The 25,180-nt window shown below is 32.7% G+C and overlaps 3 protein-coding genes across 7 annotated transcripts; 2 read left to right on the forward strand and 1 right to left on the reverse strand.

Moving 5' to 3' along the window:
* Positions 1-309: 309 nt before the first annotated feature.
* On the forward strand, positions 310-9,624 carry LOC131850356 (folylpolyglutamate synthase, mitochondrial-like). Of its 2 annotated transcripts, XM_059200573.1 has the most exons (10): positions 310-675; positions 940-1,020; positions 1,589-1,696; positions 2,875-3,054; positions 4,536-4,672; positions 5,716-5,896; positions 6,745-7,034; positions 7,571-7,684; positions 8,616-8,841; positions 9,234-9,624. In XM_059200573.1, the coding sequence occupies exons 1-10, from the start codon at positions 595-597 to the stop codon at positions 9,372-9,374; spliced, it is 1,539 nt and encodes a 512-aa protein (XP_059056556.1). In that variant the 5' UTR covers positions 310-594; the 3' UTR covers positions 9,375-9,624. The 2 variants fall into 2 exon arrangements, with proteins under 2 accessions (XP_059056556.1, XP_059056557.1); XM_059200574.1 differs by lacking the exons at positions 310-675; positions 940-1,020 and having other exon boundaries at positions 1,604-1,691.
* Positions 9,625-11,646: 2,022 nt separating this feature from the next.
* On the reverse strand, positions 11,647-20,816 carry LOC131850339 (casein kinase II subunit beta). 2 transcript variants are annotated; one of them, XM_059200543.1, is made up of 8 exons: positions 20,749-20,816; positions 20,434-20,509; positions 20,254-20,356; positions 18,975-19,074; positions 18,432-18,523; positions 17,401-17,590; positions 16,813-16,910; positions 11,647-12,057 (listed from the first exon to the last, which is right to left on the reverse strand). In XM_059200543.1, exons 2-8 carry the CDS (start codon positions 20,503-20,505, stop codon positions 12,026-12,028), a joined length of 687 nt encoding a protein of 228 aa, XP_059056526.1. In that variant the 5' UTR covers positions 20,506-20,509; positions 20,749-20,816; the 3' UTR covers positions 11,647-12,025. The 2 variants fall into 2 exon arrangements, with proteins under 2 accessions (XP_059056526.1, XP_059056525.1); XM_059200542.1 differs by having other exon boundaries at positions 20,612-20,788.
* Positions 20,817-21,239: 423 nt separating this feature from the next.
* Positions 21,240-25,102, forward strand: LOC131850338 (uncharacterized). Of its 3 annotated transcripts, none has more exons than XM_059200541.1 (3): positions 21,240-21,286; positions 22,566-22,632; positions 23,534-25,102. In XM_059200541.1, exons 2-3 carry the CDS (start codon positions 22,573-22,575, stop codon positions 24,467-24,469), a joined length of 996 nt encoding a protein of 331 aa, XP_059056524.1. In that variant the 5' UTR covers positions 21,240-21,286; positions 22,566-22,572; the 3' UTR covers positions 24,470-25,102. The 3 variants fall into 3 exon arrangements, with proteins under 3 accessions (XP_059056524.1, XP_059056522.1, XP_059056523.1); XM_059200539.1 differs by lacking the exon at positions 21,240-21,286 and adding an exon at positions 21,307-21,471 and having other exon boundaries at positions 22,563-22,632; XM_059200540.1 differs by lacking the exon at positions 21,240-21,286 and adding an exon at positions 21,307-21,471.
* The last annotated feature ends 78 nt before the right edge of the window (positions 25,103-25,180 follow it).

Here is a 25,180-nt window from a genome sequence, read left to right on the forward strand (position 1 = left end):
TAAGAAAATGGTTTTTTGATTGACACTTGTCATTATACATACATTATATGTCCAAATTATGTATCTTGCCAGTGTTGTTGATGAGTATTTTTAGATATCCTTTATTAATTTACAATTGATACACTTTAGTACAATTTGTTAAACGATAGGTACACAATAGATGGAGAATGTTGTTCTAGGTCACAATGTCGTATAATCTATAGTGGCAGCCAGTTGACTGTCATTGTCACTGGCTGTCAAATACACGTGATGTGTTCGTTTGATTGGTTGGCTGCCACGATGATTTTTAGGTTATATCTTTGTTTTGTTTTGATTTTAAGAAATTACGTTTGAATATCGTTCGTAACCGGTTTTGTGTAGATTCAGTTAATGACGACATATTGATGATTCTGATAATAGGGTCAAATGTCGATAAATTGACATACGGGAAGGAGTCACTCGTTTATGAACGAACTTCAATCAACAGCCATTCGCGACAGCCTGCCAGTCGTTGTTTTTTTTTGCTATAATAATTAATTGCTTTGGTAGTAGGTAAGCAGCTAAGTACTACGCTGTACAGATATAAAACCTTGACCTCGAACTCTAAATTGGCCGATGTTTAGCGTCGGTGGAAATCGTAGTTTAGCACAATTAGTTCGACTATCTGCCAGAATGGGCTCCAGTAAATCATATGAAGTAAGTTTAATACTTTTCATTTATTTTTCGCATACTTATTTTACATTTATATCTATAGAGTAAATAACATACAACATTTTTTACAATAGAGAGTAATGCCAAGGCAAAATAAGAACACAAAAACTATTACTGTTTTATATTAAAATAAAAACTGGTAAAAAAAATTAATCCCTTTTAAATTTAAATTGACAACACCCCTATAAAGTACAGTTGCATTCCTATTTTTGACATCACATGATCATGAAAAGAAAATTATCTTTCTAGGATGCTGTAGAAAAGTTGAATTCTCTGCAGTCAAATAGAGCAACATTGGATCAAATAAGGAAAAATATTAAGGCAGGACATGTAAGTATGATCTACTTACAACTTTATCTATACATTTGTAAAACTTGGAAGTGTATATTATTATTATTACTTATTAAAATTTAAGTAACATCTTGCAATTGTCATACAATAATGTAAAAAGGTTCCTAAAGTGTAAAAGATCTGTTGGGTACATCCAATGTACCTAAAAGTGAGCAAATTTGCAACATCAATTTGTGACTTAAAATGGATTAGTTATTTTACAGCTGTTGACAAAATTGCACTTCATTAGATGTTTATTATTATATTATAAGTAAAATAAAATACTTTAAAGATTTCATGCAGTAAGGGCAATTAAAGTGCTGGCTAATGTTTTAATGAATAAATAATTTTTCATAAAATATATTTTATTTATGAAAAGTTTTTTTGTTAATTTGGATTCAGTCAGTATATAACACTTGGTGATGAATAGGCAATGTAAATTGAATATGTTAAATGATATACAGGCATAAAATATTTGTCAGATTAATTTTATTGGGGTGGTCTACTTTAATATTGGAGGACACCAGGAGGTAGATGTTTATAATAATATTTCACACTACGCTTTTAGAGATGTACAAATTTAGAAGATATGGAGAACTACCTCAGAAGAACTGGTGTGTCACTATCCAAACTGGATGAACTGTCTGTGATACATGTAGCAGGGACTAAAGGTAAGGTAAGTTGCTAGAAATACATTTAAAAGAAAGAAACTCTTATAAAGTCAATGATTAAAAATGAAATTTTGTATGTAATTTCTTAATCTGACATATACATATAAATAGATAGATAAAACATTTGAATTCTTACAAGTATAGCCATTCAATAAGAATTGATTTTGGTGAGTTTTGTAAGATAACACATTTTTATCTACATATTTATATTTATTTTATTATAGTAATTAGTATTATTACAATAGTAATAATACTAATTACTATAATAATAATATATTACTTTTTATAATAGTATTAAGGGTGAAAAACAAAAATGTTGGTATTTAGAATTTATTTAGAATAATCTTTCTTTAAAAGTGTTCTTAAGTGAATACTAGAGATTTTTTGTTGAGGGGCAGTGCCCATACTAAGTTTTAGAACATCTGGTGTACAATAACACTCAGTAATGATATCATTGACAAATGTCTCAGTAGTTATAAATACACATGCACTACTTACCTAATTATTTCAGAGCAATATGTACAACTGCAGTGTAGATATCATTATCAATTGTTCAGTATAGCGTGTTTTAAACTATGTACTGAAGTTCAAATCAAATGAAAAATAATTTATTCATGTACATTTTAGCCGCTCATGAACATCAAATGTTTTGTATTATAATTTTTTTCATACAGTTTAGTATACAGATTCAATCGAGAAGAACTGATAAAAAACTACTAAAATTCTTTTTTTTTTAAATCATCCTGTTTAATTTTTTGGCTGTTGCACGCAAGTCCTCCCGGTCGAGTGGGGGAAACTGAGACATGCATGATTGTATTGTATTGGCTTAGGTTTCGAAAAACATTGCATTATTCGGAACGCAATCAAATGTAAGGTGGTACAACTGAAACTATCTACTGTAAAAATAGATTAAAAAAAACCCATGTAGAATAGTGTCCCTATTACGCTAACGATATACGCTGGTAAGGCATTAGTGGGAGATGATAAGATGACCATGAGGTCAGGTCAGTTAGCCCATAGTGATAAATTCATCTGGTTTTTTTTATTATAATGGTATTCATTTATCATAATGGTTTCCATCGCGAACCGTGTGGATGTCTAACTGGTACATTGTTAGCAGTGAGGTCAACAATATACACCTACTTATAAAACTAGATGCATAAATGTATGTATGTAAATTCAGGGTTCAACATGCGCGATGTGCCAATCTATATTGCGTCATCACGGGTTCCGCACAGGGTTCTACTCGTCGCCACACCTGGTCGTCGTCCGTGAAAGGATACGAGTCGACGGTCGCGTCATCAGCAAGGCGAATTTCGCTGAACATTTTCATAGGGTTTATGATATGTTGGATGCAACTAAGGTAACTGTCACATAAACATTACTAGCTGAACCAGCAAACGTTGTTTTGGCATATAAATTGATCAGTTATCGACCACCGAGAGTAGAACATTATTAAAATAATATCTATATACAGTGGACCCGCGGTAATCCGGCCCCTGTCTAATCCGGCCCCCCTTGTAATCCGACATTGTCTATTATTTGTTATTGAATATTACTTTGACAATATATTTCAGAGTGCATATACATACATACATATATAACATAGAATCTTATCACTGGATCTGTAATTTGTCGGATTACAAGATACTCTTTTGTAAAAAATTCCGGACTTAAGCAGCACTCTATAATCCGACAAATACGATGGTCCGACACTGCCCTGCAAAACGTTTGTCGGATAACCGGGGGTCCACTGTAATTGATTAACAGTGTAACAAGGATATTACACTGGCATTCAATTAAATTTCAGATCTACGTTCATACAATTTGGCATAATCGGACATCATTTAAAGGATCACTTCATAATTTTTTTAACTATAAGAAAACATGCACCGTGGTCGTTAATTTATGCTATTTTTTATTAGAAAATATAAATTACCTAAATACATTTGTTAAATTAAAAAAAAATTACTACAATTGCCAAATATTTTTATACTTAGTATATTATATCAATAAATAATGTAAATCACCTCTTTACAGCAGTTTGAGAGTCTTACATTATCAGAGACATTCGAAAAGTTTAATAAAACAAAAACATCCGTCTTATTAATTTTTAACAGGTGTATGTTAACATAAATGTTACCAAGTTAGCGAAATATTAGACTAGTTTACTAAATTTATAAAGTGTATTTGATGAGAGACTACAATCAACTAGAGTGATACCAATTCAATAATACCAATCTGCATGGCACATTTGTATATGAAGTATAATTGATGAATACAGTATCTATTCGAGAATAAATTATCAGTAATGAAAACTAAACAAGAAAATAAAAAAACAACATGGACTTTGCCGGATTATAAAACACAAAATAAAATTCACCAAATTATAGTTAATTTTAATACAAAACCTTGGACAAATGTTTAAGTTCTGAACAAAATTAGCTTTCCATCTGATCACAGGATTATCAGATGCTCTTTGGAAATTCAAAAACCTAAAACTAGCCTGAGAACATATTAAAGTCCATACAATTATAAACAAATTTTTTGCATTAACTATCACTAATCCATAAATTCCTGAGCAATATAGGAATCTACAATCTTTCAGTGATAGATTAGAAGAAGCAATCACTTAAAGTCTCAAAATTGATGATAATGTTCATAATAAATAAATAAAATAAAAATAGCTAATAGTCTTATTGTATTTATACAAATACATTTATAAATGTTTAAGTATAAATTTTCTCTTTGTTTGGAATGTCAATAAAACTATATTATTTATTTATCAATCTATTTAATTTTATAGCATATTGTATATTATATGGTCGTAATGAATATTTTCAGGAATATGAGGGGGACATGCCCGGATACTTCGCGTTTCTAACAGTAATGGCGTTCAACACGTTCCTCCAGGAGAAAGTGGACGTGGCGATCATAGAAGTGGGCATCGGGGGCGTCGTTGACTACACCAATATATTGAGGTCAGTTTATCTTACTTATCTCCACGGCCTCGGTTGTCTAGTGTTTTAGAATATCGCCTTACTTCCGATGGTCGCGGGTTCAATTACTCGCACGGTGCAAACATTTGCATTCATACGTATGATTGTATCAGTCTGAGTGTGTGCTATGTTATATTATGTATGTATTTAATAAATAAAAAGTATTACATATATATATTAGTTGTCTAATACCCACAACACAAGCTCAGTTTAGTTTGGAAATAGATGGCGCTCTGTGAAAAAAATAATATGACTATTCAAACATTCAAAGCCGTGTAAGTATATGAAATATATTTGAATAAAGATTATTTCTATAATGAAGGTGTAATAAATAATAATAACAAATGACCCTGGACAATTAACACAGCGCTATCTAATGCCACAGTAAGCAGAGCTTGTATCATGGCTACTAGACTGATAGAAACTGATAGAAATACTTAGATGTTTTTTGTTTTAATTACATAGAAAACACCCAAACTGATAGAAATACTTAGATGTTTTTTTTGTAAATACCTAAATAATATACATAGAAAACACCCAGATCGATACAGTACTCATGAGATCAGATCTCAGATCATACTCATGAAAACAAATGTTTGCACCGTGGGTGAATCGAATCCGCGACCATCAGAAGTCAGGCGGTGTGCTAAACCTCTAGTCCATGGAGGAGGTAATACATCTTAAGTTTATGCTAATGAAGATTATTTCTATATGAATGTGTACAGGGGCGAATCTACGTACGGGCTTTATGGGCTGTAGCCCAGGGCCCCGTGGATACAAAGGGCCCCCAGTCCCCACTGAAAATGATAGGCGATATTTAGATTAAAAAAATCTATAAGATAAAAAAACCTATTACAAGGTTGACAACCCTGAAAGTAACCAACCCATGGATGTGCACGTCTATGGAACGGAACGGGAAATTCCCTGTCGCTTTTGGTCTGTGTATTTCTTTAGTTGAGTAATATAATTGGTAGGCTCGTAAGTTTTCGCCCAGGACCCACAAATTCACGACCCTGAATGTGTAGGAAGGTGCCAGTGGTTGGTATAACAGCTCTGGGAATCGATCACACCGCGCTATTAGGGGAAACGCTCCCGCAGATAGCGGCCGCTAAAGCTGGCATCATGAAGCCCGACTGCGAGGCGTACACGGTGCCACAGCCGCCAGAAGCTATGCAAGTACTCCGGCAGGTCGCTACAGATTTGAAGGTTTGTAATTCATATCGTAATAAATTACTGTTATAGAGTGAAAACTAAATATAAAACAAATGGGATAAGGAAAAAGCAGATGATGATTGCACTTATATTGTAACTGTATATTTTATATAAGACTAGCTGACCCCGCCAACGTTGTTTTGCCATATAAATTATAATCGCTATTAAAAAATATGGGTTGGTGATAGAAGGGTGAAAATTTAGGGTTGTACCTATTTTTTAATGCCACATTATATAAAATAATAAAATATTATCCAATAAATAAAATAAAAATTAGGGGTGGACAACCCTTATCACTTAGGGGTATGAAAAATTGATAGTGGCCGATTCTCAGACCTACTGAATATGCATATAAAATTTCATAAAAATCGATCCAGCCATTTCGGAGGAGTATGGTAACTAATATTGTGACACGAGAATTTTTATATATTGTAAATCTACTAGTTGTGTGACTTGTCAATTCATCTCAACTGAAGTAGCTAGACAGAAAGGGACATTAGTGATAGTAATAAAAATGGCGACTGTCAAAATAATAGTCGAAAGTCTTCCTATATGAATAAATATTTTTCTTCTTTGACTACAGTCACCCGTACACGAATCTAAACTAATATTATAAAGCCGAAGAGTTTGTTTGTTTGAACGCGTTAATCTCAGGAACTACTGGTTCGAATTGAAAAATACTTTTTGTGTTGGATAGTCCATTTGTCGAGGAAGGCTATATAACATTGCACTATGACCAATAAGGGCGGAGCTGCAAAAAATATTGCAAAAAGGGGTATGAAAAGCAGATGAAATGTGCGTATCAGCTAGTGTGTAATATATTATGAAACAATTTTTTCCAGTGTCCACTCCACGTCGTTCCGGATTACGACGCATACAAATTCCCAAACGGCACGAAAGCACACCTGCAAGTAAATCTCGCAACTTACCAGAGCAACGCATCGCTCGCCATCCAACTGTCCAACGCGTGGATGCGACTCAAACGACAGACCAAACAAAATGTGTCAAGCAAAACGAAAACTGCACAGAGTATTGAAAGTCCTCGACCTGATACAGAGCAAAGCAATGTCGATAGTAACGGCCTGGTATTAAACGTGCCGTATAACTCGGCAGTTGGACTCCAGGAGTGCAGGTCAGTGATGTGAAGGTTTATTGATAATGAAGAATCGTTTGGATTACTGTTCTACCTAAATAATTACAAAAGGAAACCTTTTGTTGCCAGTAAAAATAATAGTGCTATTTTATAGTTAAAAATACCTTAGGCTATCTATCTAAACTTTTTTTTAATGTATGATAATGGAATGATACTCCCGACTGCGCTAACGGTTTACGCTGGCGGGGCACCAGTGGATGATGATATGATGAGCAATAGGTCAGGTCAGTCAGCCCATCGAGACATATTCACCAAGAATTTATCACGATGGTTTCCAGGGGGAACCGCGTGGAGGTCAACCTGACATGGTACATTGCTAGCAATAAGACCACATTACTAACAATCCCCTTTCCCCCCGGATGACAATATTAAAGTGAGGTTAAGTCAGTTAGCCCCTCGTGGCAATGTTCACCAGGAATTTGTAACGATGGTTTCCAGGGGAACTGCGTGGAGGTCAACCTAACATGGTACATTGTTAGCAATAATCCACATTACTAACAATCGAATATTGGCAGGTGGGCGGGCCGTTATCAAACTGTGGAGTCGCGGTACGCTCGGTACCATCTAGACGGCGCCCACACCAAGGAGTCCATGGAAATATGCTCGGCTTGGTTCCATCAGTGTGACAGGTAGCTACGATTAAAAAGTCAATTGTTTTTATGAGTGAAGAAATAGAAATAATCTTTATTCAAATAAACTCATTATAAGCACTTTTGAAATGACTATTCAAAAGTGCTTGTAATGAGTTTATTTCGATTCTACCACAAGAAGAATGAGCAAGAAACTTGTGTATTGCTCTTATAAATATATGTTTTTTTATATAAATAATTACAGTATAACAAGAAAGAGACATACGATAATCAACATAGAAATCTCTACGCACTCATCAGTGTAGTCAGATAATATTGTCAGTGCTATGGATTTAAAGTTTTTCTATAAAAACATTGTTATCGTTAACGAATTCTTCAATTTTATAGTAAGCTTTTTTGCAAAGGAACTGTTTTATTTGACATTTAAATCTTTTTTTTGGCAGATTTATAACAGACTCTGGTATTTTATTCTAAAACCTTACGCAATTGCCATAAAACGAATTACTAACTTTAGCCAAACGACATTTAGGTAAAATCAGTTTGTTATTGTTACATAAGCTTTTATTGGTGCAAACACTAACTCTTTTGAAACTGTCTATATTCTTCCTGGCATACATGATATTTTCATAAATATATTGAGAAGCAACGGTGACGATATTTGATTCCTTAAAGCACTCTCGTAAAAAAGAAGAACTGTATATATATTGGGCTGGTAATTAAAATTATGCGAAGACGATTTTTAGAAAGGAATAGTATAATTGTACGTACAATAATAAAATAAGAAATGACATACAACATATTTCTATCTTAATCCTAACAATATTATAAATGCGGAAGTTTGTGAGTATGGATGTTTGCTACGCTCACGCAAAAACTACTCAAGAAATTTTTGATGAAACTTTACAGTAATATAGCTTATGGCTTATGCATCAGAATAACACATAGATTATGAAACTATATTTTTTTTTAGATACAACGACATCGTGCTGTTATTCAGCTCGACGGGAGATAGGAACCCTGAATGTTTACTGCGACCGCTGCTAGATATCAACTTCAAACGAGTTTACTTCGTCGTACCGACAGCTTATAGGGAGACAAGTAAAAATAACGACAATTACTCGCCGGCCGCGCACAGCGACTTATTAGCGAGGTGTCACGCGAACGCAGACGTCTGGAAACAGTACAACAGTTCACCGGTGAGCTATAGATATTAATATAATATATAGTATACGATTTATGGCCTCGATGGTCTAGCGGTTTAGCACGCCGTCTTACTTTCGATGGTCGCGGGTTCGATTCCTCGCACAGCAAAAACATTTGTATTCACGAGTATGATTGTTTATATCGGTCTGGGTGTTTTCTATGTATTTCAAAAATAATATATGTATCTGTATTAGTCATCTAGTACTCATAACACAAGCTTCAGCCAACTCAACTTGGGTCTAGATGACGCTATGTAAATTGTCCTAATATTATTATTATTTATATAGTATTCACAGTTTAGTATGTATGTACATGGAGAGATGTATTTGAATAAATTGTGTTTCTAAATTATTTCTAAAAAATAAAACCAGTTCTTGTTATACAGGTAACTGTTCTTGAATGTGTAGCGGACGCGATGGTAAGTATCAAGAGAGAGAACGCCGGGTTACGTAAATCGTCTGTGCTTGTAACAGGGTCTTTATATTTAGTAGGCGCCACGTTATCCATATTGTTTCCCATTAAGTAGTCTGGCGACTCCTATCATGGTTCAGAGCGACGAATATGGTTTTGCGTCTCAAAAAATGTAGAAAAAAATTACAATATAAACCACGCTTTGTTTGTACATGTGAAAAACAACTGTGATACATTTCTGCTTTTGTTACTGCTACTTAATATGCTTAAGATTCTCGTCGGACGAGGGTTGATATGATTATTCCAATCAGTCGTCCTTTTCATGTGGCTGTGACCTCATAGGATTCACCGGCTTCATTTATTAACTAAAACGATATGGTTTTCCTGCGTTTATATATTATTTTGTGTTTATTTTAATGACATAGTCATATATGAAAAACTATTTTTTCTTTCGCAGAAAGGATTAATTTTTAAATGCATTGCTTGCTTTATTCTCTCAAATAAGTATTGTCTAAGAATAAACCCTACAATGAGCCAAGACGTCAAAGAACATATGCACAGGAACTAAGTTTTTTATACAAAAATGTAAAACAATTGTTTATTTTTCCTCAAATTTAATTTAGGTTTAATCTAAAAATTTTGCATATTTTATCTACGTATATTTCCTTATATAAAATATACAAATTATATCTTATATAGATATCTTAAGGATATTATTCGTTCGTAAGTTAAATATGTAGAAGTCATTTCGAATATTTTTTGTAAGATGTTCTTGTATGGTGTAATAATGTAATGTTAGGCATATACGAATGACTAACTAGAATTTACAATTTTGTTAATAGATTTTAAATAAGAACAACAGTTAAGTACTAACCATTTCTTCTGAACTAGGATAAAACAACCGATATACTTAAATGTCTAAAATGTCCTATGAACAAACTCTTCGAGCGAACGAGTTCGAGCTTTAAGATGCTGTAAACCAGTGTACGAATTTATTTGTTAAATTGTATCTACGTTTAACGTAAGTAAGTTATAAGTTAATTATTAAGTTGTTTGACCAATTAACTTCTCTACTTAGGTAAAAAATTGCAATTGTATTAAATTGTTTACAATTTGACCTCTTTCGATGTTTCGACTAGGTCTGCTGGTGACCACGGCTAATGCAACCTAGTCGAAACATCGAGAAAGATATTATAACTTAACCTTTGTTTACCATAAAATTATTAGTGTTAAGACCCGGTTCACGATATGAATGTGTATTAAACACGAAAGTTTAAAAACCAACTCGAATGTTCCTAGTCAGTCTCAGGAAACAAAAGAATTATATTTTTGATACTTATTAATTTTTTTTATGTTATGTCGTTATATTAGTATTTAAGATAGTTATACTATGTTAAGTATTTCTCTATAGGAACTCTGGAATAAAGATATATACAATAATTTTATATTACGGTATGATTGCATCGGTCTGGGTGTTATCTGTAATATATATTATGTATCTATCTATTTAAAAAAAAACCTATATTGTCTAGTACCCATAACACAAACTCTGCTTACTTTGGGGGACTAGATGGCGTTGTATGAATTTTCCATGGATATTATTATTTTATAATTAGTTTTATGGTGTGTGGGTGTGTTACATAATATTAGCATTTAACAGCCAGTTCATCTGTAGTGATTTGAAATAGTGGGTGTATACGTCGTCTAAGTAAATACCAATACGCAGAAACAAACACGATGAAAATTGACAGTAGCGTATTTATTCAACATAAAATTAATCGTGTTAAACTCGTTTCACTATATTAATAATGTGTAACAAAGGCGAAAGTTTATAAATAAGTAGTGCGGAATGAATCAGTTGTGATATGTCTCGATAGAATAAGGTAAACTATTAAACTATCTAAAAAAGTCGAATTGAGTTGACTATTCTTCTATCCAGTCGTAAAATATTTATTTAATAGGGGCTTTGCATTTATTGTATATAGCTACATATGTGAAATGTATCTATACAGGGTGTCCCAGAACTCAACGTCAAGCCGAAACGGGGTGACAGGATTGATTGTAACCATTATGAGAAAAAGTTCTGGGACCTAACCTAAGTTCTGGGACATCCTGTATAGGGTTTACCTACATTGCAAATGTGTAATTATATTTTTCACGTTATATATACCACCTGTACATGTATAACACTGTATTATAGAGCGCAGGCGATTTGTAATGCGTAGCTAATACGTTGTTGAAAATAACAAAGAATTGTAATTTATTAACCTAATGATGACATATATGGTGTATGAAAGTAACATATTTTACGTATGCGTATTAAGTATATTCTGAACACAAACGCTTATTATTACTATTATTAATAGCTTATTTCTTGTTTTTTAAATTTAGGCAGTAACCAAATAAAACCCGTATTAGAGAAAACGTAAAAATAAACTTTATTGCATTAAAACATAACTTTCATTAATCAGTTTTCATTAAATAAGGAGTTATCGTATAATAAATATTATTATCATTAGTTAAAGTTATAGGAGGTCGGGTATAGTTTGCATTAGTTGTTCGGGCTGGTCCGTCACCGATCGCCCGCGGGTGTCGCTAGCGTCGCGGGGTGTGTCGGAGCGGGGGACACGGCCCGACACGCGCCGACACACTCCGACACGCTGCGACACACTGCGACACCCGTCGACACACTCCTACACGCACCGACACGCCCACGCGCTCGCCCAGCGACGGGCCGCGGCCACTGCGCGCGCCACACGAAAATAATCATTTTGGAATGTTACTCGAGGTCTTCGTTTCTGCGGCAAACAAACATTTTATTCTATTAAAATGTTAGTTGGAACTGGATGGTTCCATCGGCGGACTACCGTTGCACCACTATCCACACTGCTCATAAGATGATGTGCCACAGCATTGGGAAAACACGTGGTTTCGTTTACTTGCAAAAGCAATAAGATTTGTTTAATGCTGCTACGTTTAAACTAATGATTTTTTTTAAAAAAACCCGACTTAATATAAAATTGGGACCAATCTGAAAGTGAACCCTTACAAATAAAAAAAAATATTTTCAAATGGGCTTATAAATAACGGAGTTATGAAGAGACATAAAAAAATAACCGAATTGAGAATATCCTCCTCCGTTTTTGGAGTCGGTTAAAAATAGTAACATATATCTTTACTATGACGTTTGATGGGAAAGCATATGGCATGACTGTGATACTACTGTGTGCCACGAGGGGTGACTAAATATGGATTTGTTGTAATCGAGCATACATAAATTACTAGTTCAGTGTGGATAGCGCTTACATAGCGAATACATATGGCGATAGATCTGACAGTGTCTGTAATAGATCTACATGAATAAATATAATTTGACTTAATACGTACTTAATGTCTAGCTAAATAAATGTACTGTGAGATTGATTTCGATTAATTAGATGTAGAGTTATGATATACGTTACACAAATCCGATGTTGCCGCAAATCCATTATTGTATTTAGCGATAGGACTCGGTTACATGCAGGATAAGCAAGAAAAAAGGCCAATCGTTGTCTTAATTATTATTTATTTACTGGTATTTACCGATACAGAAACTAAATAATATATACTGTGGCGTGGTCGACGCTAAATGTACACGTGTGCCCACGGTTATAGAGCGGATATAAAAATAAAAAGGTACATAAGCCTACGTCATACATATATGAGCTACAATACATCTTACTAACCAGTGTCCAACAAAACTACAACATTTAATTTTACAAACTTCTCACCCAATTCTTGTTACTATGCATTGAACAAACTGGCTGATCTTAATATGACATTTGGCTGTTTTACTGTGAAATATTACGGTGTGGTAAATGGTGTGAATTATTACAACTTTGTTGCTCTTTTACTTATGTTAAAGTTCGATATTGTGTACATGAGAATAAATTCGTGTTATGAAGTTAAGGAAATAAAGTATTTTTTTAATGAATAATATTTTGTTTTTTTATTTTGTATCCCTCTATATACTGTTTCCTAATGTATTACACATGCCAAACTATAGAGATAATCACAAATTGAATAAGCTGAAATTTTGCACTAATGAATAGTTTACAATATTGGAATCTAGTCTGTAAAGTCAGTATAAAAATATAACTCTAAACTTGAAAGAGAATGGTAGTCGAAATTATCCTAAGTTTAACTTCTTCAGTATTCACGATTGACTTTTTTTACGATAGTATAAGCATGTGGATTGTGCCTTCAAATATTGTTATTGATTTAGTTAGGTAGTTAATTTAACAATCTAACTTAACTTTTTAAGCGTGGTTTGGTTAAGTTCACGGTAAGTAGGATAGTGATCTTGTTGTAAAAGGATATTAAGGGCTGACACTAATAAACAGTAAGCATTCTCTTGGAAAAGTTCAATCCAATTAATCGATCGGCATAAAAATTGTGATATCACATATTTCGTACGTGTTAAATTGTATAGACAACATATATAATTGGATTGCATTGGAATCGATATTGACATTAGATTCCAAGAGTAGATCTACCCCCTTTTATATGGTGATAGTAACAGCTCGAATGATTTACATGCTCAAGATCAGTTTGGAAAGTGAAAAGCAAGAGATGTAACAAAACAGACTGGCGGCCATATAGTTTCTTATATTTGGCTGTCATAAGAGAAAGATTCAGACCAATTAGTAATAAACAAGTGTTAATCACATTATGAGTACAATATCGATAGTTAATAGGAGATCAAAGAATTATAAATATATACCCACATCTGTTATTTGATAATGAGCTTTATATGTTAGATAATATGACGGCATATAAATCGCACATATGTTGGGTGGCTAAGTCCTTAAATTATGCGTCTAAGACATTCTATCTCAGATCTCAAAAATATTATTATATTGTAACTATTAACAGTGATGTCTCTTGTTTGATGACGATGACTGTCCTTAGCATTACCATCTTACATCATGCTGTTTGTATCAACACAATCGAATAATACTGATTTTGTTAGTGGCATGGTTAACAAAATGATAACTATTCCTATAACACGGTACATATTAAACACACAATTATGTATATTCTGCTTCTCTTTATGTTAGTATATTATGTAAACAAGTTTGGGATGTATGAATAAAGAAAATCGCAATGTAAACAAAAATGTTTATTGTTTATCATAATTTTAAACAACTCTTTTAAGACATTTCAAATTGTTTACTAAATATACTTCAAAAACAACAGATTATACAATGAACTTGTAAGTCATCCAATATTAGGTTTATGTTATATAATCAATTATTTCTACATACTGTTGTGTGAACATTTTAATGTATATGATATGAGGGGAAAAAATCTAAATACATACTTGTAGCATATACTAATGTATAAACATTGACAATTAGACATGTATCTTATTTTGCAATGTGTAAAAGAGCAACATTTCTTAATGAGACAGTTACACAGTAACCGCGAATGACGCGTGTGTACATCCATAGCCCGTGACACCATATCGTTTACGTGACTTAAAATTAATCGAATCATATGTTATTACGATACAGATCCTCCGACCCACACAACACGCTCAGCTGCCATCTTAAGATAAACGGAAATTAAACATCTTAAACTGTACAGATAACTTCTAACAACATATATTAATGCTAAAAGCACGCTTTATTTAAACGATGCTATTGTTCAGCTAGATATACTATGACTTCCTATTCAGTACATATTTGTAACATGACTGTTTGTTAAAAAAAAGCATGCTGTTAGCCCGATGTCCAAAGACACATTTAATTGTGTTTATATCCGTGCCAAGTTTACTCTTAAGACGGCAGCCATAAAGTTACAGTGACGCTTACAGTGCTCATGGTAAAGTTTTATTAAAGACAAGATCCAACCGCCAGGAACACTTGATTGGAAGCTTTACAAGCGTGAAAGTTAGATTTAGAAAGAGATAGAACACAAAACTTCATAATGCGAGGTGAGCCAACACTATATTAATGTCATTGTTAACCTTTTAACCTCCATGCATACCGAAACTTACCGGTGGTTTCTGAAAATTTAAGAGTTAAAATTTAATTTTGTCGAAACAAAACACTACTGTTCTGCAATAACTTTTTGGTTTGTGGCGGTGAAAAGGTTTCCTCGTTACGGTATAAATATAACATATATATATTATAACTCGCAATATGAACATATGAATGAGCACGACACGTGAAGGGACAGGTAGCACCACTATGTTTTTTGTTCTACCCACTTTTACGTCTTATAAAAATGTAAAAATATCTACTTTTACTAAACTACTATAGCTATAACAGATCCGCCTTTATGTAAATACACGATAATGTTGCTGGAAATTACATTCTGTAATGTTTTCAGTCCCCTCTGACTGATATGAATTCACTAATTTTAATGATACTATTACATTATAGGAGCTAAGCAGCTAGTACAACCCAGTCGAAACGTTGTGAGATATAAATACCTTTATTTGCGATAAAATTATTCGTGTTAAGACCCGGTTAATAATATAAATAATGTATTGAATATACACAAAAGTTTAGTAACAGTACAGAAGTGACTGATATTAAAATAGATTTGGAATTATCTAAACGACATAAATACTTACCTATAAATTTCGAATTCGCTTCAAACGTCACTCGAATAAACTTCATAAGTACTATTAAACTCTAATCATTAATAATCAAAATTAATGACGCATCAAATATAGTTTTTAGGTTAGATTAAAATTCGTAACAACTAATGAACTTTGTAAATAGGAATTAAGGAAACTGTCGAACATTAAATTAGTCAATTCGTCTTAGACATCCCAACACATTTCTACTTTCTTCTGTGGCAATCGGTCGCTATTTTTACGATCATTTATTACCAGCATTATGCATCAGAGGCACGCATTGGAGACAGAAAGTATATCCAAAACACCAACTAATTTAACTCTTAGCAGTCATACTTTAAGGCAGTGTTTCCCAACCTTATTGTGCCATGCCCCAATTTAACCTTTCTAAAATTCTTATGACCCCCATCTACGTAACATACGTAATATTAAATATGTTAATTGTTCACTTAAGAAACTTAAAGGATAAGTTTTAGGAAGAAAACACACAACTTCTTAACAAAACTAAATAAATTTGAACATATACATTGAAAAACTGAAATTGATATTCTAAATAGTTTTAATAAAGATTTTTCTATATTAATTTATTATTTTAATAATTTAGTGATAAAACAATGATTTAAGATTGTTCTTTTTACTGAAATTTGTCACCGAAATCTAATATTGATTTTAAATAGTCCAGAGCGAAATTGTTTAACTGGCGTTGATTCAATTTTCGAATTGTCCCCCTTAACAATCAAATTGCTCTCTTGTGGTGCGTGGGCCCCACGTTGAGAAACACTGCTTTAAGGTATCTATTACAGTATTAGTCCATTCTCGTGCCGGCTAGCAACATTATGTACACGTGTGAGTGTCAGTAGGGTACGGAGCGATCTGTATCAGTGTGGGGTGAGTTCTCGGCGCGTGTCTCGCGCCTAGCGTTTACCGTTGTTGTACGAGAGACCGCGCAGCGGCTGCTTGAAGTTGGCGGCGGCCTGCTGTTGGATCTGGTATGCCAGTGGGTGGATTTTGAAGCCGTACAACCTGCACAATATTGTTTATAATATTATTTACTAGCTGTTACGCGCCTTCGCCCTCATGGAATTAAACTTTTTTCATTATGTTAATAATATTAAAAAAAAAATTGCCTAAGTTACTGATTGAAAGCCCCGTGAAATCGGTCCAGCCGTTTCAGAAATTAGAAGAAATATGAACAGACAGACATATATTTTTCGTACCACATATTCATATGCATTTAGTGAAAAGCTGTTAATTTGTAATTAGAAACAGATACTTAAATTTTATTAATTTCTACAGAATATATAAGCTGCCTATACACGTGAACAGCACCAAAAACATCACGTTATCATGTGACATGTCGTATTACTTATGTGTTGCTATTCCGAAGTATATTACACCTCTGTACCCGGTTTCTCTTCCTCGTCTCATCCTCAATGGAAACTGAACGCAAATGTAATCGCCATCAAGATTAAATTTGCGTTCAGATGTTAAGATTATAGACGTGGGTACGCACCTAGGTACAAATTGGGAGGCTGGGCGCTTAGGGCGCGATTCCGGGTGCACCATAAACACCATGTGAGGGAAGCCGGTGCCGAAGTAGGCGCCGTCGGTGTGGTGGTGGCGCGAAGACTTGGGAGTGTACACCTCCATGCATCGTGGACAATACAACTTGACCATCGCCTCCCCCGGCACATCAGACAGACCTATGTTGTCATATTTATTATTAGGGGCCGTTCCAGTATTACGTGAGCAGATTTATTACAATTATTTACCCCCCAACCCCCTTGTCAGCAAAAGTAAGCAAAGCTCTTACCCCCTCCCCCCATGATTACGTAAACATTTTTCAATTAATGAATTAATTGTAGCAAAGATATTGTGAGGGTTGCCATTCGTGTAATAAAGCAAATAAATACCGTTGACGTAATCAACATCTGTACTCTCCTACCCCCCACGTCATCCGTGGATGATAATGAAATGGTGCACCAGCCTGCGCTAACGGTTTACGCTAACGGGGCACCAGTGGAGGATGTTAAGATGAAAATGAGGTCAGGTCATCGTCGCCCATCGTGACAAATTCACTAGGAATTTACTATGCGGATTACTAGTTCCCGTTATTATCAACCCCCTTCCCCCCATAGAAATATATTTATCAATTGTCTTTTATTAGAACACATAAACAGTGCAATCTCAGGTCAAGGTGTGGGTTTTATATGGGCTCTGAATAATACCCACAATAAATTTGTTAATTTCAAAAGTTTTAATAAATTGTTACCAGACTACTTGATTGATTCATTTATTTATTTACTTGATATATTTAACCATTATACTTGAGCTTACTCTTCTTATGCACATATCATCTTCCACACAATCCATCCATGTTTTTTGTCATCCTTTCTCTTTTTATTCAAGAACTACCTGACCCGTGCAACTTTGTCTTTTCATGTCGGAACTTTTGCAATATTTTTCATTGCAGCTATACTCCTATAGGTTGTAGCATAATATTAGTATAGATTTATAGAATTCAGAAAGAGTCATCACACTTACCAAGTGGAAGCATTGTCTGACACTCGCAGTACACGCGGGGACAATGCCCAAAGTCGCCAGATTGGAATTTTTCTAACATTTGACCAATACCTCTGTAAGACAAAGTTATATTTTATCAATACCTTGATACTGGAGTTCCAATACTTTAATGTATGACGCCTTAACAGGCGTAGGTTACTGGAATAATATGAATTCAGGGCAATTTGAAGAGATGATCACTCTACTGGCAATTACACTCTACCGGTGACATTAATTTTTTTTAGAAGTTGTTGTTTGAATTTTGTAGTTTTTACATTTTATCATCATGTGACAGCGTTATTTATACATAAGTTTTTAAACATTATTTCTTATTTAAGTTTACAAGGTGGTTCCCCTTTTACAACCATGACTCTACATAAGATTTTATTTTATTTTATTCAAAACCTCAATTATTATCACTACTAGTATAGTAGTATTTGGTTGACATAGAAGACAAATTTATTCAAGTGTTTTTTTTTTTCATTTAGGTTACATAAAAAAATAAAGATTTATCCATAATCTTACCGATTTGTTAATATATAGCGAGCATGGATTAGCCCATAAAGTATTTCAGATGCTTGCTCGACTAAGTCAGACTGATTTGGATTATCATCGAGGTCATCATCTGAAAAAACATTAGTTATATTATTACTGAGTGACATTTTAAAATATATATATATATAGGTTTAATTATTTATTATTAGATAGGGACACATTATAAAGCCTCCTCAAATACTCATGAAATTAAATCATAATCATAATAAACAAAATCCATATATATATATTTTATTTATTTTTCACATTGAATTAATCACATGAATTTGCAGTATTAAGATTTAAAAAAAGACATTTTCACTTTATGTTAAATAAAAATACATTTCATTTTATGAGTGCTATCATAGGCTTAAATTGGCACTAACTTGTTATTACACTGTATTAAATTGAAATTAAATTATAAAAATTACAATAGGTATGCCTATGCCTATATATCAAAACATGGCTGTATGGGCACAGTTCGATTTGTCTTTCAGTTAAAGGATAAACTGAACAAAAAAAAACTATACCTATATATATGACAGATATATATTGTTACTTTCACCAGTTAATATTGTATTATAAACTGGTGCACTAAATAGGCTATAGAAAACTAGGTACAACTGTATGTATGTCTGTAATGCTGTTCATGTATTGTAACAGTTACCACTTACATTATGTGGGTCATTGGATTATTTGCCATTCTATATACAGAATAAATGTAAGTTTTTGATATCTATGTTTCTTAAGAACCATAAAGTTAATTTATAATAATGAAACTTTCCAAAAAAGAAATATTAAATAATTCTTATTAAGAAACACCACTCATTAAGCACAACAGTTCAATATAATAATTTTGTTCAGTGTAACATATTTATCAGTACAATTGTCTTTAGTTCTTGTATATTATTATAGTAAACCATGTATGTTACATAGATTAATATAATATGTTGTTAACTAATAGTAAATTTTCTCTCAGACTGTCATGAAACAGTATTTTTAAATTTAGAACAATTATATAGCTTACCCATCCATCACATGTACATAGTTGATTAATAAGAATTATATTCTTAAACAACATTACATTCTTAGATTCTTGTGAAAAGATTAAGCATATTTTTACAAGAATCGTAAGAATGCCTTACTTTACCAATGACTAGAGTCTAATATAATTCAAACCAATATTTCTTTAAATTCAAGAAATTATTTACTTATTTAACAATAACTTAGATTTACATCTAAACCATAGAGATATAGATAAATAACTAACCTGGCTCCAAATCTAGAATCATGTCCAGGGCTTGTCTATAATGTGGTACTTGCTCATTGAGCCCAGTCAAGTTAAATTTGTCATTAATATAGTCTTCGTCCACCTGAAAATTATTATATTTGTTGAATCAATATCTAAGGAAAGTGCATGAACTCATCGTCATCAAATTAATGGACTTACTTCACAGAAATATTCGTTCCCTCGCAGTCCACAGAACCACGATATCCAAGAGACTTCCTCCGAGCTGCTCATTTTCCTAAAATACTAAGAATTTGTTAGAGAAATTTCTAGGTGTGATATGTACGAAACTAAAGCGTCTGATTGCAAGCCGTTTGTAACAACGAAATCGAACACATACCTAGATCTTCACTTGTAATCCGAATATATTTTTTAGACTAACACTGCGAATTTTATATTTCAAAAATGTATGATATTGAAAACTTAACTTCTAAGGAAAATATACCACGGAAAACAAAAAAAATTAACAAAGCTCACCTTTTCGTGCCTTGGTGAGCCACGCTTGACGGATGGACGGAAGCAGTGTGACCACATTTAAAGTAAAGATTTGCTAGAAATCAAATTAAAGTGCCAAAATAATGCTGATATTTTTAATACAGCCACAGATATCTTTTCTGTGGCTATAGAAAAAATGTTACATGCCTACTATAACACTATAAAACTACAAAAGAGCAAGAAATTTCAGATACTATTAAACTGTTGCTATTTGTACAACTAAGAACTTAAAATTAAAAAGCTTAAAAAAAATATATAATATGATGACTAAAATATATTGTTAAAAGGGGTCCCTTTAGGCAACGTTCCGAAGATACTGGCAGCGTTCCCTCTTTGAATAGCTAGACTAATTCTTTGTCCAAGGTAGCTGCCAGCTTTTCGGTCTATTTGTTGCTATTTGTGTATCAAACGGTGATATTATGTTTCTATGATGATAAATTTGATATACCCAGAAAATATTGTTCAAGATTTAGGTTTTAAATATCTGATCTGTGCTACATATAAATGTCACTTTTAGAAGGTATTGTTATATACCTGTCAGACAGTACAATCATTTTTATTTATATTCATCTCAAAACAAATAGAGAATTATTTTCTTTAATTTAAAATTTTCGCAATCGAATTTATAATAATACTATACTCTCTCATACTTTGTTTAATTACTATTTATTCGTGGTTTGTTTCTACTGGCATATACCAGCACAGGTAAATTATGTTTTAAGAATTTCATATTTCAGAAGTAGTAACTTTATTACAACTATTTCCTCAGTGTTTCAAAAATTCTTAGTTAATTAGGTTTTTATCTGAACGAACAGTAAATCGACCGTCTTTTTAACTTTATTTGTTATAATTTATAAAATTCACCTTACGTCATTTTATTTGATAGTGAATCATCAGCCAGCTATGTCTGTAGCATGAGTGTAATACCGAGATGTTCTGGCCATTCTTGATGCCTTGGTGTTGTCTGCCGCATTATATCGGAACAAAAAAAATTTCTAAGAACTAAAATTGAATGTATATTTTGCAACATTTTTGTATAATTTGAATAGTTTCAGAGAAGAGTTGATTCAGAAGAAATTCATACTTGATCAGTTAATAATTACACTTATTTTTTTTTGAGATGATAATGAAATGGTGCATCTGCCTGCACTAACAGTTTATGCTGGCGGGGCACCAGTGGAAGATAATAAGATGAGCATGATGTCAGGTCAGTTGGCCCATCCTTATAAATTCACTAGGAATTTATCATGATGGTTTCCAGGGGAAACCGCATGGAGGTCAACCTAACATGGTACATTGCTAGCAATGGGGATTACTAATTCTCATTACTAACAATCCCCGTCCCCCTAATTACACTTATATATCTTGTTAAGACTATGACTATTGATATTTCAATAAACTAAGTCCCCATTATACAATTCATGTTTGAGACAAAGCTATGTACTTACAATGATGAAATAGAAATACATTAGTTGAAGAGAAGGAATTATTAGTAACTGTATCCTGCTACTAAATGAAGTAGTATGCAGAAATAATATAATATTAAGATGGGTCCCAGGGCACTCAAACATTGAAGGCAATGAAAATACTGACCATCTGGCAAAGTTAGGTTAGATCTATGTAGGTTGTAGTGCTACAGGTTCATGCACCTGACAATAGCCTAATAACCCAATAAAAAAAAAATTAAAAAAAGAAGGAAAACTCAAGACTCAATCTTTTTTCCAAATAACACTCATATGAATAATATGTTGCAAAATTATTATGATAATTATGTACTTATTCTAATTTATTTTCAGCAGAACAATTATGGTGTTTGCAAGTGATCCAGAAAATTTGTTTCCCGGCAGTGGTGACAATGATAGCATGGTAACGCCTATAATTAATTTAGTATGCACAGGTTCCAAAAAAATATGTATATAATATAATAAATACAAAAAAATATATAATATTATATATGTCATTTTAATTTTATCCCTATGTTTGTGTGGATATCATTACAGTACCTAATTAAATATACCAATTTAATGATTTAATATAATTATAATTTATTTTTAATATCAGAGCTCTCTAAAATAAGGGCTGCAGGCCAGATGACCCTATGTGAATTGATGCGGGCCGCAAAAGTTCTTTTTTTCTTTACTTAAATATCAACATTTTTGTAGAAAATTTTGATAGAATTTGATTTTTTTGTAAACCCAATTGAATTGATGAGCAAAATATTTTCTCTTCTGCTCTTATAAGCATACATCACATTTAGCTACTAGCCATATTGGTGTTGAAGTTGACAGACTTGTAAAAGATAAATTCATAAAAATAATATAATAATGAAATTACACATGCATTTTCTATTTATAAACATTTTGCGGCCCCTCAATGGATTTAGTTATTTTTATTGGCTCTAGATGCTATCTAGTTTGGACAGCTCTGTTCTTTATTACTAGAATGGCAAACAAGATGATGATAAGCAATAACTGTTACCAATATACATGAACAGCACTATCACATCAGCATGTAACATTTGCATTGCCACTCATATATTGCCAGTTGTTCAAAATTTCATTCAGTCATCCAGCTCACCGTATATTAAATATACTGTATCAATTGCAATCTTCTACAAGTGCTTCTAATAGATGGCACTCAACTTGTATACTTGTACGCACTTAACTATGTATAGATGTTAAAGATTTAAAAAAAATTCATGGTAATGAACTGTTGATGCAACTGTTTTTTATTTTTAAAATTTTATATTATAATAATTTATTTACAGAATGGTCAAGGAATTGTGTCAGCCATACACAAATGTCAGTCTAAGGATGCAAGAAAGCTCTGTATCTATGATCCTGTATACAAAATAAAAACTTCAAAAAAAAATTATTATGATATAGGTGGGACATACACCAATACAGAATCTGATCTCTGGTTTTACATCACCACATTGTCTTTCTCAGAGGAAAAATATTTAGTAAGTCTTTTCGTGTGCCATAGAAAAATTGGGAATGCAGCAATCACTGTTAATTTCAATGGCATAACACAAAAACAAATATTAAAAAGTTTTCATCCAAATGAAAATTATCACTTAAAAACATTCTGTCTGAACGAGGAAGACATTCAATTATTGTTGTATCGTAATATGTACATATATGTCTCTATAGATATCGAACCCAGCCAATTAATAGACAATGAAATTATTAAAAGAATTAAACTCCAACAGAATCTGAGTGAGGGCCTCCTGAAACAAGCAAAGACTGATTTCATATTAGAATCAGCAAGTAAGAAGCGCTTTCCAACTCATAAGATTGTTGTGGCTGCCCACAGTCCTGTCCTTAGGGCAAAGATAGGTTCAGGGGAGACATCTGTTTTTATTGATCTCTCAGACGAAACTATGGAGCTACTCTTAGAATTCTTATACAAGGGCACTATCAGTAATATAAAGGAGCGAGATTGTATGCAACTACAAGAAGTTGCTGACAATTTGAAGTTGGAGAATTTGTTTTTGTTAACACAGTATGCATTTGGAAAACAGATTAAAAAGGACAATGCTATCAAAATAGCACAGTTAGCAAAGAAGTATAACTTGGAGAAACTTTGGTCGGAAGTATGTGTTTTCATTAAAAAGAATCCAGAAGTAATGAACACAGAAGGCTGGAAAGCACTTACTGATGTTGAATTAGCCAAAGAGTTGTGCCAACAGTTTGTTAAGTAATTTTACAACTGTGTATAATAAAAATATTAGGTAGATATTAAAAAATAATATAAAACAAAATATTTAACCTCACAAAAGTACCTTAATTTATGTGATGTATAATTACTTGGATTGGCCTTATTTATAATCTATGGACTATTCACACAGCGCCATCTAGTCCCAAGTTAAGCTAGCTAAAGTTTGTGTTATGGGTACTAGATAACTGATACAAATACATAGATTTATTTTTGTAAATACATACATATTACACATAGAAAACACCCAGACATACAAGCAATCATACTCATGAGTTATATATATATGAGTAAATGTTTGTGCTGAATCCTCAAATGAAAGTAAGTTCAACCACATTTACATAAGGACCAAAATATTATTTCTACATCATACATTATGTGAAATTAAGAAACAATTAGGATTAATGTCAAGAAATACTGAAAGGCCTATGGCCACACAGTATTTCACAATAATTTATTGAATAATCATTAGAAAACTTACTAAAGTATATTTATGTATACATTGTGTTGATTGTTTTAAGTTAAAATACCCTTCACATACTGATTGGGCCTCAGTAGATTGTTATGTGATATTATCATTATATTTGTATTAAAAATAAATAAAGAAATTAAATTCATACTATTTGCATTATTATTTATTTAATCTTTATATACAAAAAATATATAATTTAATGTCAGACATAACATATTTAAAGCT

Source organism: Achroia grisella, unplaced genomic scaffold (assembly GCF_030625045.1).
Source record: "Achroia grisella isolate CSIRO2021 unplaced genomic scaffold, CSIRO_AGI_Agris_v1 utg754, whole genome shotgun sequence".
Taxonomy (NCBI): domain Eukaryota; kingdom Metazoa; phylum Arthropoda; class Insecta; order Lepidoptera; family Pyralidae; genus Achroia; species Achroia grisella.

Coding starts and splice junctions, on each gene's coding strand:
- LOC131850356 (XM_059200573.1), top strand. CDS start 595: ATGTTTAGCGTCGGTGGAAATCGTAGTTTAGCACAATTAGTTCGACTA. Junction 1,021..1,588: donor AAAATATTAAGGCAGGACAT/GTAAGTATGATC, acceptor CTACGCTTTTAG/AGATGTACAAATTTAGAAGA. Junction 3,055..4,535: donor ATATGTTGGATGCAACTAAG/GTAACTGTCACA, acceptor GAATATTTTCAG/GAATATGAGGGGGACATGCC.
- LOC131850339 (XM_059200543.1), bottom strand. CDS start 20,505: ATGAGCAGCTCGGAGGAAGTCTCTTGGATATCGTGGTTCTGTGGACTG. Junction 18,524..18,974: donor CGCTATATATTAACAAATCG/GTAAGATTATGG, acceptor TTTGTCTTACAG/AGGTATTGGTCAAATGTTAG. Junction 16,911..17,400: donor GCCTCCCAATTTGTACCTAG/GTGCGTACCCAC, acceptor AATATTGTGCAG/GTTGTACGGCTTCAAAATCC.
- LOC131850338 (XM_059200541.1), top strand. CDS start 22,573: ATGGTGTTTGCAAGTGATCCAGAAAATTTGTTTCCCGGCAGTGGTGAC. Junction 22,633..23,533: donor GTGGTGACAATGATAGCATG/GTAACGCCTATA, acceptor ATTTATTTACAG/AATGGTCAAGGAATTGTGTC.